Source organism: Vulpes lagopus, chromosome 8, assembly GCF_018345385.1.
Source record: "Vulpes lagopus strain Blue_001 chromosome 8, ASM1834538v1, whole genome shotgun sequence".
Lineage (NCBI taxonomy): Eukaryota > Metazoa > Chordata > Mammalia > Carnivora > Canidae > Vulpes > Vulpes lagopus.
The window spans coordinates 83,852,322-83,865,466 of NC_054831.1; the positions used below are offsets into that span (position 1 = coordinate 83,852,322).

Below are 13,145 nucleotides of genomic sequence, written 5' to 3' on the forward strand. Positions count from 1 at the left end.
TCCTACAAAAGTAGCATTAGACATTTTCTTTACAAATGTAATTGTTCAATTTCCTCTCAGGAATATAAAATATCCACAATACAGTTTAACCCATCTTCAAAAGTCCTACCTAGTGTTTTTGCTCAAAGTCTGTACTATGGAGATCTCTGGGTGGCGCAGCGGTTTGGTGCCTGCCTTTGGCCCAGGGCGCGATCCTGGAAACCCGGGATCGAGTCCCACGTCAGGCTCCCGGTGCATGGAGCCTGCTTCTCCCTCTGCCTATGTCTCTGCCTTGTCTCTGCCTCTCTCTCTCTCTGTATGACTATCATAAATAAATAATTAAAAAAATTTTAAAAAAAGATATGTCTAGATATTAAAAAAAAAGTCTGTACTATGAAAGCTATGGCTGTAAAGACACCTGCCTGTCAGCAACTACCTGAGTTCCAGATCCCTCCTAGCTGATCAGCAACCCAGTTCTTTTGTATTTTTACTACCATTGCTATTGTTCCTCAGATTTCATTAATAACTCGTGTCAATTGTTATAAGAAAACAGATACTTGTTTTTAAAATGCATAGTCAAATCCATAAGAATATGAATATTAATACAGTTCTCACACCCCCAATTAAACCAAGTGAAGTACACTGAGGTAACATACTGAGGGTATACAGTGGTGCTCCTGAGGGGAAGTACACTGAGGTAATACATGGAGGCTGTACAGTAGTGCCGCTGAGGGGAAGTACACTGAGGTAATAATACACAGAGCATGTACGGTGGTGCCGGTGAGGGGAAGTATACTGAGGTAATACACGGAGCGTGTATGGTGGTGCCGCTGAGGGGAAGTACACTGAGGTAATACACGGAGCGAGTACGGTGGTACCGCTGAGGGGAAGTACACTGAGGTAATACATGGAGGCTGTACAGTAGTACCACTGAGGGGAAGTACACTGAGGTATTTCATGAGTGTGGACAGTGGTGCTGGTCAGATCAAGTGAACCTAGGTAATAAACGGAAAGTGTACAGTTGTGGTGAGATGAAGTCTACTAAGAAATTACTAAGCCAAAATTACTAAGACAATACTAGAAGCTCATCATCCTGGCAGGTTATTTAAGATGCAAACTAAAGAAGGAAAATATTATGAAGATACAACTCTTTTACATTATTAACAAATATTTAACTGAATAATACAAAGTATATTCAGCTACTGAGCCCATCAGTAACCTAGGCAACTTGTGTGATTTCGAATATGGATCATAGTAAATACAAATACAAAACAACAGAGGTTGCAATAAAATAACCCCTTACTAATCACCATCAACGCCATATGCAATGTACTCTGAAGGCGTCACACATCACTTGTACGCACACATACCACGTTCTACAGCCAACAAGCACAGTCCGTTATACTTCTCACTAGGGAAGTAACAGGAAGGAAAATAATTGTGGTAAAGTCCCTATTTATCCTACCAGACTATTTCATTTTGCTTTAAGTAATTAGAATGCTTTAGAGACAACTGCCCCATCCCTCCACCCTCCAAATAAAATACAAGTGAAGAATCAACTAACCCATGATATGACAAAAAATAAAGGTGACATTACATGGATATAAAATGGGAAGTAGATACAAAATTTTCCAACAACATGCCTTTTGCTGGCTGTGTTTTCTCAGTGGAGAGGACGGATTGAAGCGAACCTGGTGTTCCTTGATTTCCAAAGGCTAGCCATGACAGGAGTCACACAATCCAGAGGCAAGTGTGACAGGGCAGAGAGCATATTTTTATGTGACTGGAACTTTCTACGGTCCATACCCTGAATATGTTAGGTGTTCTGGGGTTTGCGCTGAGTGCTGTGTTCATTCACCATCATTTCAGCAGATAACCCCCACCCTCCAGTCCATCATCCATTCACCTGGCACGCCCACCTGGGGTATCTTGCACAGCTATTATCAGTGAATTCCAACCCTCTGACCAGCACATGAAAGCTCATAGGTACTCACCCTGCATACTGGGCACTGCCAGTGACTACTGCTGTCTCTAAGCCTGTACTCATCAGACAAACACTTGGAATGATACACACGAAAACACAGGTCACATATCAACACCTCTCCAGGCAAATGGCATTCAAAACAATACCAGTCATGATTTTCTGTTTCCCAGTCCTACAAAAAATACAAAATAATTTTGTATGACATTTTGTCAATATCTGCAATGACTAAGAACAAAATTGAAACTAAAGTCCATCAGAAGTTAGGCATTAAAAACAATTTTAGACATTTACTGTGTTAAAACAAGAGGGAAAAATACCTAGAAATTTGCTTCTTTAAATTTTGAATTTCTTTCCTAAACAGTATTAATAATCAGAATATTTTAAGGTGATGTGATAGTAAAACCAGCCCAAATGAAGCAAGTCCAGAGCCAATCCCAGTTCTAATGTTATCTTTCAGTTTTTAAAATATAATCTATGGAATAATTTCTTCAATAAACTGAATACCCTAAACCAACACCTATAACTTCATATTTCCAATAAACAAACCTCTGTTTTGTTCTGCGCTTTAAACAAAATACAGTAAGTACTTAGCACGCTGTGAGAACAGAGAGAATAGTAATAAATGGTGATGCTCACTATTCTTAGCTTCTCATCCATGGTATTGGATGCTTTATTGAAAATAACATTAATCAGAATGTCCATGTTCTGACAGTTGTCAAATTTTCAGGGTCTGTTGAATTTGGAAAAATAAATTGAAAATGTGAAACTAAGGTTTTAATCACATTCTCCAAAGGACATTACCATAAATGTAATGAAACAAAAAAGCAGCAGGCCTGTTTTCTTATTGGGACTATCCCTGGAAACAAATGAGCATAAGGGCAGGTGCTCTTAAACATTCTCTGTTACACTCTGTGTTTGTACAGCCAATGCCATTTCACAAGAAACAGAAAGATGTCATCAGTTGTCTTAATTTAGAAGTAATTCATTAATTCATTCCTCATAAATATCACTCTTTGCTTTTATTAAAAAAAATACCTGTATTAAGAGTGATGGATTAACTCTCCACCTTTCTCTGCAGATGTGGTTAAGGAATGAACAAGGGTCAAGCCCACACGTGGTGCAATCAAGGCCACTTTCAACAGGGACCCTGAAAGTCCAGGCATAAGCTCCGCCGTCATTTTTCTTTTCATAAATCACTGTCTACAGTCTGCTTCTGAGGTTGGGCACTTTTTATGTTTTCACTTGGGTCAGTTACTCCCCCAACAGATGGGCTTCAGCCTGGCCCCTGTTTAGGAAGCACTGACTCCCCTTTGGTACCTAAGGTCCAAACCTGTCATTGCTTGACCTCATGAGAGGCCTTCAAAGGAGAAGAGAGTCACTTATGCTCCCAAATGCATGTCTTCCTACCCATATTCAGGGTCATGGCTGGAGGACATTACTAATTCCGCAAAAATGTAAATTTTTGGTTTGCTTCTTATTAAAAAAAAATCTATATTGACAAAAGTAATAAAAAGGCATGACTATTTCTTGTTATTTGCTGAAGATGTAGATACTCTGCAAACTTACTTTGGTGGAGTGATTTCAGTCAGAGTACTTAAGATACTGATTTAACACAAAACCCTGATGTGCCCATGGTAGAAGAAACGAAGCTCACCAAGTTGGACACAGACTATGTGTGTGGTGCATGGCCGTGACAATGGTCACTGAGGGCGCCCATCTCACAGGGCTCATGTGGGAAGCTGCACTTTGGCTATTATAAGTTTGCCTCATAAACTATTGACAAATTGGTTTTCAGTAAGGATAACACAGTTTGTTCGATTTTTAATTAACCAAACTCTTTCCCAGTTCGAAATGGAGCCTTTCAGAATATTTTCTTCACAGCTGTTCAGAAACATCTTCAAGGATTTCGGTGGCTTATATTTGATTCATTATGAACAAAAGAAACTGCCATCCCTCATCATTTGATCTTTTCTTTTTTGCAGTAATTCATCTTCCTCTAATTCTCAAAATGGCAGGCACTCAGGTCAAGACAAGGCAGCAGGAGAGCATACCACTGGCACACAGCTCAGGTATCTCTGGTACCTCCTGCCTTCCTCTGACCTTCTTCTTTCCATCCCACTGAGACATGCAGATGGAAGTGCATCTCTCTTCACCAGAGTGAAGTTCTCCACAACGATTTTAAGAATGAAAGTATAACTCAAACAAAGTAAAAGTAGAGGAATACGTGGAAACCTGTTCATACAATAGCATGTATGTGCTGTTCATTCTGTTCACGACAGCAGCAGCTGCTCAGAACACACAAATGCAAAAGTCAAGTTCAAAAGTTAATAGATTTTTAATCCAGGAAATGTTGTTATGGATATAAATCATATAAGCATGTTTGTTATAGGCAGAGTTGCCTACAGTTTGTCTTTTAGTAAACAGAATCCATTGATATAGGACTTTTGACTAATACTTAATGTATGCCAAAAAGATAAGCATGCATTTTTACTGGATTTTCCCAGGTGTCAGCAACTACTCTAGACAGAGCCTGGTCAACAGCACATTATATGAAAGGACACTCCAATACTTCAGAAAGCTTTAAAAATGCAAACCTACTAGCATAAAATCCAAGACTAGAAGCAATGTAAAGACAGTATGATTTTAATGAATAACTCTAGCAAGAATAAACTAAGATAGCCTTAAAAAAAAAGATGGAAATGTAATACAAAAAAAAAGGCAGAATTATAAAGTAAAATAACATAGTGCAAAATTAGTTCACCTTGTTTGGGGCTGCTGTCCTGGAGAAAGGCTGCATACTGTAGGCCTTTCAAAATAAAAACAAAATAATCTTGGTCTCTCTACTACAACTTTGCTCAAATCAGGCAATACACAGAGCTAAAGGGATTTTGTACACAAACTATTATTTGCTATACAACTTACATTATTTTGTAGATGATATCAGTTGAAAATCTATGAATGTGCTAATCATCAATGAAAAGACAGTAACATGCAAACTCAAGAGTCATTACTAGTTTAAGAGGAAATTCTGACACTAACACAAAAGCTACAAATGGACAAAGAGAAAATTCAGAGAATTCATGTGCCATGAAACCTACAGTGATGTTAGGAAAACATTTTACTGATAAATTCAATTCAATGCCATCGTAAATTTGCATGAGACCATGAATATATGTCTTTTAGATCTGAAACTGGTTTGAAGCTGGATTTTTTTTTCTTTTTTTTTTTTTTAAACTTGGGAATGATGAATGTGAACATGGTAAACTCAATACTTGACCACAGTGTGAGGTTCACACAGCTGTGTCCAGAACCTAGAACAAAACCGTCCCCCATCTAGAAGCAGCCCGTTGACCTACATCCATCACCATGGACAGCGTTTGGTTAAGACTGGAGCCACACTGGTGCAAATCCTGGCTCCGGCCTTCATGGGCTCTGTGATCTGGGGCACAATACTTAGCTTCTCTGTGGGTCATTTTCTATCTGTAAAACGAACAAAATAATAGTGCCTCGTTTATAGGGATTTGTAAGGATGAAAACTCACAAAACGCTTGCTGGTTAATGAGACAATCTGCCTGCTATAGCGCACAAACACAACGTGGTGTTTGTAACAGTGCCCGTGCGAGCTTCTTTCTCCCAACTTTAAGTTCCTGAGACAGCTGACACAGCACTTCTGTAAGCTGGACAGAGCCAGAGATACTGCTGACTTGATTCAGAGGCAGCACCGCATCGAGAGGGCTCACTGGGAGGGCTATGTCTGCAACTGAGTCTCCCAAACTATAATCCACCCTCATCACATTCAGAAGAGATACTAACTTTTAAAGTCCTCCCCTACTTACACTGAATTAGCAGATAAATCTCACTTTATCAAATATGTGTTTGATGTGGTACTTTAACATAGATACAATGCAAAATTAATCACTGAGAGCTAAGAATTTGATTAGATATTTCCAATAATTTTAATTATTTTGTTAAAAATAAAACTACTTTAACACTGCTTGGTAAACTAGAAATAAGACAGAAGGAGGGAAAAAAAGGAACCACACACACACACACACACACACACACACACATGCATACAAAACCAGTCAATCAAAGCTGAACAGAATATAACAGGATAGCATGACCCAAAATACTCAGTGAATAGAATGAAAATTCTTTACCAAATCAAAAATAATTTCTAAGTACACAACAGTTTGAATACACATAGAACCATAGTATAATTGATTTTTAGTTTATAATCACACTTAATACTTTACTTCTTAAATAAGTGGCTTTGTACATATCTTTGCATCTAAGACAGGTAATGGATCTTTGGAAGAAATGTGCACATAATTAGCATAAATGTAGTAAAATACATTTCACTTAAAAACAATCAGTGGTATCCAAGGAGCAATAAGTTTTGCACTTAGGGTATTTAAAACATATGATTGATTAATTTATGACAATTAAAGCACAAAAATGTAAAGATCTAAACTTAAAAAGCATTTCTCACTTCAATACTTGTATTTAGGAAACGGGCTAAGACAGTCAAGCTGCTTGAATTCAGCAGCCTCTCTTAATATTTTTTCAAGAGCAAATCAAGAGAACACTTCTTGCCATGGCTGTATAATGGTGTGATTTCTGAAGGAAAAGACACAGATGCAGTCCTACCTCTTATCTAAAAGATGTGAACTTAGCCAAGTATCAAGAGGTATATAAACCACAGCTGCTTTTAGACAGGTGAATCTGGAAAAACAGAATGATGGGGAAAGTGTATATCTTGCCCCTCTGTAAATTAAGACTAAATCCCTATATCCCCAGTAGAACATGTGATCTCTTCAAAGAAACCACAAAATGTGTATTTTCATTAATTATGCTTCTTGAAATAAAAACCTTAAATAAATGAGAAAAAGCAAAAATAAAGAATTCTATCTTTTCACCTAGACTGACTTTAAAAGCAGCATGATGTCTTGCGTACTGGCAGGACCAGCTGGATTCTGTGGGAAGAAACCACTCAGACTGAAGCAGGGCGCAGCAGCCACAACCTGAGCTCCTGTGTGTAGGAGCGTCTGATTCCCCAGCAGCAGAGCTAGTAGAAGGGCTGAAGTGACAGCGCCAGGGGTCACCGGGTGGCTGCTCTACAAATGCACTGACTCTGAGATGGCAGTAGGGAAATAAGAAAGGGGACCCTAGTCCAGATCTGGGAGCTGAGTAAAAACAGTAGCTTCACAGTGCCTGCCATTGTTGTGCGCTTTGAGGTCAGCCTCTACGCTGCTAACCAAATCAGTCAGCGTCAGATCAAATGCATCTGTGAAACACCAGGGCCGTCAAAGCTTGGTGTCAGGAGCCGTGAAGGAAGCAGGAAGTCATGGAAATAGACAGTAGTGTAACTGTGTCAGTATCGAAACACATATTTGATGTTTTATCTGCACATGATCCCTAGCACAAGGCTGCCTGCCCTACGGGATTACCCTCAACCCTTTTACGAGACCTTCCTATGTCTAGTGAACACCTCCAGAGTCAGAAGTGTTAAGTCCTAAGAAATTAACATGTGTTTACTACAAAGGGAGCTACTAAATGCCAAACTCAGCCCAGCAAATGGTAAAATTCTGCCCAAGAAATCAATTTCTCCAGATGTGAAGATCAAACATGGAGTGAGCATAGACCTCCATGCACCTCTCTCTAGCGCAAGCAGATGATGGAGCCATCTATGAAAGCATGCAATATTTCTTTAAAAAAAAAAATCAAAAGAAAAAAACCGTGATAAAATGACACGTTGAACGGTCACACACCACCAAGTTTCACTCTGTGCACTGGGTCTACTGGCCTTGACTGAGATAATTTTGAAAGCTCTGAAAACCATCTCAAAAAGAATTTTTGATACTTTGAGTGAATGTTAATGTCACACAAGTCTGGAAATGCAGGAGAACTGGAGAAATTTACAAGAGTGTTTCCCAGGTTCAGCAAGACTGCCATTGTAAAGTGGCTTCATACCAATACTTGTGCTGCTTTGATGACTAATATTTAAGCAAACCATTTAAAACTGAGAGTTGCCTCATTTTTAATAATTGTGGCTTTCATTCTGCTTTCTCAAACGGACACAACTTAAAATACCACCATGAAGATGCTTATCCACTGCCTACTTCTGTCATACTTTCTCCCAATGAATCTCCACTTTGACAGAGCTCTAGCGGTGGTTGGGGATCAGAATCCAAGATGTCTAGAAATCATTCCAGTCTGGCAGAAGGAGTCTCAGTGCCATGGAGGCCAGTCTGTGACTTAGCGTTAGGCATTTATTACGTGACTGCTAGCTAGGTTTAACAGGAATAATGTTTGAGGTATGTGTATCTTTCAATTGTATCAATTTTTTAAAATAAGCATCGGGAGAAAAGGCAACGGAGGTAGAATAAAAAACGTGACACCAACAGGTTCCTGATCAGCTACCATGGAGTGGCGTAGGGCACCTCGTCGTCCCACCATAATGGCAGTAAAGACATGGCAGTCCCATCTCTGTGCCGATACAAGGTACCTCAGGAATATACCTTGGGGACTTATCAAGGGAGATCAGCTTTTCCCCTTTTCTGAGCTACAGCTCCTAATTTTATAGATTATAGAAGGAAAAGAAGAGCTTTACCACCGATTTTTCAAATGACAGAACTTCCCAAGGAAAGAGTATTTTAACTTCCAATTAAAGGTTTAAAAATGAGCAAGCAAGAAACTTTATCCTTTTCCTTCCCAAGGCCATGTATATCTAGACAACCTCTCCTCTTGGTAGTGAGTCAGAAAGTCAAGTCAACAAGATGAGTAACGTGTTTCTTTCAATTTAAGGACTCAATATTCAGAGAATCGTATCGTGTACAAGGTGCAGAAACCATGAGGGCCTCAGATTGCAATGCCAGCACGCGGGACGGTCTCTGGCCCACAGAACACCTCTGTGTGAGGGAGAACAGGGGGCCCTTCCCTATCGCTGGTTTCACTAGGGGTGACATCTGGTTGCCCTACGCTGCTGGCAGTGGGGGCTGAGTGCACTTCCTGAGCTGTGCGGGTCAGAACGGGCCTCATACAGAGTGGCCCGCATGTCTGGGCCACTCATTTGCCATGTGTCCTTCTAGGGTTATATAAGTGCACAAACACGGGAGCATGGCAGCCCTGGGAGCAGGTATTAACCCTGTCACGGGTTTGAGATACACACACCATCTCATCACTTCATAGCTAGACCTCTAACAAATCCAGTGTCTCAGGGAAAACTCCTTACAAATCTCGTGTTTGAAGATACAGGTTAAAAAGTAAAAAGACCCTGATGAGAATTTTGCTTGTGTGGTTAGTAAGGAATGTATATGCTTTTGCTACACTATATATAGGCATTTCTTAAGCATATTTCTTTGCTGGCCAAAACTTGCTTTGAGTACAGGGTTCTATACTTTACATAAATAATCTCACTTAATCCTTAATCAAGTGAAATACATATTAATAGGCTCATATTACTGGCGAGGAATGAGGATCAGAGGTCACACAACAAAATAAATGCGTGAAGTGGAATGGAAACTCTATTAACATGTAAGACCTGACCTCTTCCTGCCACACTACACTGCTTCTGAACTTGCAGTACTTATTTTATAAACTAGGCATAATTTTTGTATACCCAGTTGTAGTTGTAACATGCATACTTAGTATAAAAAATGTTTGTAAGAACCAACCAGAGGGACACCTGGTGGCTCAGTGGTTGAGCATCTGCCTTTGGCTCAGGTCATGATCCCAGGGTCCCGGGATCGAGTCCCAATCGTGCTCCCCACAGGGAGCCTGCTTCTCCCTCTGCTTGTGTCTCTGCCTCTCTCTGTCTCTCATGAATAAACAAATAAAATCTTAAAAAAAAGAACCAATCAGAATTAATAGAACTTGTATACTGGTTGTTTGATCTGTATATAAAATTTCATCTTGAAAAAAGAAAAAGGGAGGATGCTATAAATATGTGCAGTAAGGACACGTACACATTAAACACAGAACACAGAGTCTAACGTAGCAGTTAACGTGGGGCAGCTCATTAACTGCCCGTGGGAGCCAAGAGAGAAACTCCAACCTGAAGAGGAAGAAAGCTTAGAGGGGAAGGCCAATCCTAAAAGGTAAGAGGTAAAATCTCTTGCATGGAAAATGCTGTGGATTCAGCTGCACTTACTATGGGTTAATTACTAGGACAGCCTTCCATACTAAGTCTGTAAATTTCCAAGTGTTTGGGATTAGAATTTTCTATTACCTGGATTATTCTCAGTATATAATAAGCTATCAATGATCAACGTTTGGTTGGAGACAGGTTTAGATCACCTCACATTCTAATTATTAGGACTTGGCACCCAAAGTTTCTTTATTGGCAACAAAGCTCTACTTTTCTGAGAGGAAGTGAACAGAGATATTATTATAATAGAAACGTTCTCACTTAAGTTTTCAAGCACTTCTAGTGCACACAGATCGAATGGTAGCAGTGAAATTAAACGTCTTTTCTTCCATGTTTTTTATTTGTGGAAAATGTGAGTTTTCTTTCCTATAACTTTGAAGGCACGTGTTAAACTGATACGCACAGGGTTAAAACTGAACAACTCCTCTAACACTTATGCTGGGGCTGCTCCCTGGACCGGCTGCCCCAGAAAACGTACTGTCAGTTTCCTGCTCTGACACCTGACGGCGAGCGTATGTGCTGGCACATCCACCATAGAGCCGGAAAGGGAAATACAATTCACAATTCTTGGGAAATGTCCCCACAAAGAACCAATTATAAGATTTTGTCATTTTTAAATCATTTTAGAGAATCCATAATAAACACTCTCAAAACACCTACTTACTAAATTGATTTCTTTCAGAAACCACCCCCCCAAAAAATTGTATCTATTATATTTGAAACCTATCATCTTTAAATGATATTCCTTAGCAAAAATCAAGACTTTCCTAATCAAGGTATTAGAAATATCAAAGGCAAATAAAGGTAGGAATATTAAAATATTACACATGAAACCAATGTTTACCTAAAAAACAAATCCATTTCTCTATGTGCCCAAGTATACAAGTATACAGTAAAAGATTAAAATGTCTTCACTTAGATGGGAAGTCAAAGTAAAAAGTAGGCAAAATAGAAAGAAAATTAACTTTGTCTTTCCTGATTTCTGCTGGAGTGTCACCGAACAGGCTTATGGTCACTGTCAGTGGGGACACCGTCCAAGGGGACCCTGACAGGTGGCTCTGGACGCAGATGACATCCAGCTTGGGGGCAGCTTTCTTGGGGAAGACAGACTCCCCTTCCCTCTGTCTGGATGGCATTGCCATGATCCCGCATTATCTGTACTAACGTTTACTAAAGAAAAACACTAGTTACGTGTTCTGTTTTTCAGATTCACGGTAACCTAGACAGAGGAAGTAGGCTCTTTGTAGAGTAAGTTTTCCCTGAAAGAAGGAGGAAATTATCCATCTTGTCGAGGTAGGCCCTTTACTTTAATAAGAAACACTGAACTGAACTATCCCTAAACTTCTAAAACTGAATCGCTATAGGTTGTAGTTAAATAACATTTAAAGACTTAAAGTCAACACCTGCAAGTTGATCAAACACAATATACTTACAATCTCATCTCCTGGCAGCCAGTACCCTTCCTGCTCAATACCAGCTTTGGAACCTTTGCAGCCCACTGTTAGGGTTTCGACAATGAGACCATCTTTCACAGCCAGGCTCAGCTGACGGGTGGTCTCTTTTGGATGCATACCGTGGACTCGAGACATATACCTGAGTACAGAGGAAAAACAGATTTAAAAACCCCTTAGGACTCCATAACACATAAATAAATAAACAGAGGCGACTTCTTTCTCCTTTGAAACAGCTTGTTCTTCTGAGGCTGTACTGAAGAAACAGAGTCCTGAATACTTAAGTTTAATTATCATGCTATTTTCAACCTTAATTCTATTTGTATATTTAGAAAAATACTTGCTCAAAATAATCCTTAATCAGCAAAAAAAAAAAAAAATCACTTAGCAGATTGTAGGCTAACATGTAGTTCTGGCCTCTGGAGCAATTGCCATGAACTTCCACTCTGCAAATTCTCAATTTAGAATTTTACCATCTCTAGCCACAAGACTTCAGAATATAAAATATTCTGACTCAAAACTCAGGAAAGGACACTAAAGGATGGATAAGAATTACATGAATGGCTGTCGACATAAAGAAACGAGAACGTATGCTGGGATCAATAAGGCAAAAATGTGATTTTCAATGAAATATACTTTGGATTGGATCACTAATGCATACACGACTCCCTGATTTATGTCACATGGTGTTTTATTTAATCTTTAAAAGTGTATTATTTCAAACATACTCTGGACCACAGAGAATGCTGCTGCAGGGTCCCTTGTATTCACCAATTCTATGAACTCATGTTAATGTGATGGCATATTTGCTTCATAGCTTGTTTCTTAAGGAAATAAAATGTTACAGATATGGTTGAATGAGTGCTATTTTCCCATTCTTTCCATTCAAATCCCAACACCCTCTACCAGGAAGCCACTGGACATCCAGACACAAGACACAGGACAAGGCGAACCTGGCCAGCCACAGCCGCCAGAGAGGTGCTGCGTCTGCAGCATGTGGGGGCAATGTGCACAGTCCTTGAGGAAATTCACCAGCACACCAGATTTTTATACCAAATTCATCTGACATTTCAGTATCAAAGCATTCACAACAAATCATTTCAGAAATGCAAGAGTTCATCATAGAACCAGCTTCCAAATTCAAGGGTACTTGTCAACAAAGAAAAGTGGTGAACCCCAGCTGAGGACTGATATACGTGCAGTTTGTAGAAGATAAGTGTTTTCTCTTTACGAGATCATAAACTTTTAACAGGTTCTGCTCTGTCAATGCAGTTAGTGGGAGGGCTAAGAAGGAGAGGTGGGGAGGAGCATACTTCAGCTTTGACAGTTACGTGCGAGCACCACCAACCAGGCGGGAGAAAACTGGATGCGTGACTCTGTCGTCCTAGCTGACTGACCCAGAGGGGACAAAGCTGGGGGCAGCTCCAGTCCGATGTATGAAATCAGTGCTAGCAGAAATCATCCACTCCAGTGTGGGAAGGGGGTTAGGGGGATGGCCGAGGTCAATATGTCCTAATGTCCTCACTGTTCATGGAAATGACCTCAAGAGTGAAGTATACCACCTAAAATGACAAAGGTAACC

At 39.8% G+C, this 13,145-nt stretch overlaps 1 protein-coding gene across 10 annotated transcripts in view; it reads right to left on the reverse strand.

Moving 5' to 3' along the window:
* Positions 1-13,145, reverse strand: part of ZMYND11 (zinc finger MYND-type containing 11) — a 129,176-nt gene that overhangs the window by 36,012 nt on the left and 80,019 nt on the right. For 6 of the 10 annotated variants that reach the window (XM_041765561.1, XM_041765558.1, XM_041765554.1 and 3 more), the window contains exons 3-5: positions 11,546-11,705; positions 4,725-4,769; positions 1,974-2,135 (exon numbers count right to left, since the gene is read on the reverse strand). In XM_041765561.1, coding sequence (XP_041621495.1) covers positions 1,974-2,135; positions 4,725-4,769; positions 11,546-11,705 — 367 coding nt within the window. The remainder of the gene's footprint in view (positions 1-1,973; positions 2,136-4,724; positions 4,770-11,545; positions 11,706-13,145) is intronic. The other 4 variants (XM_041765560.1, XM_041765559.1, XM_041765563.1 and 1 more) reach the window with 2 other exon arrangements.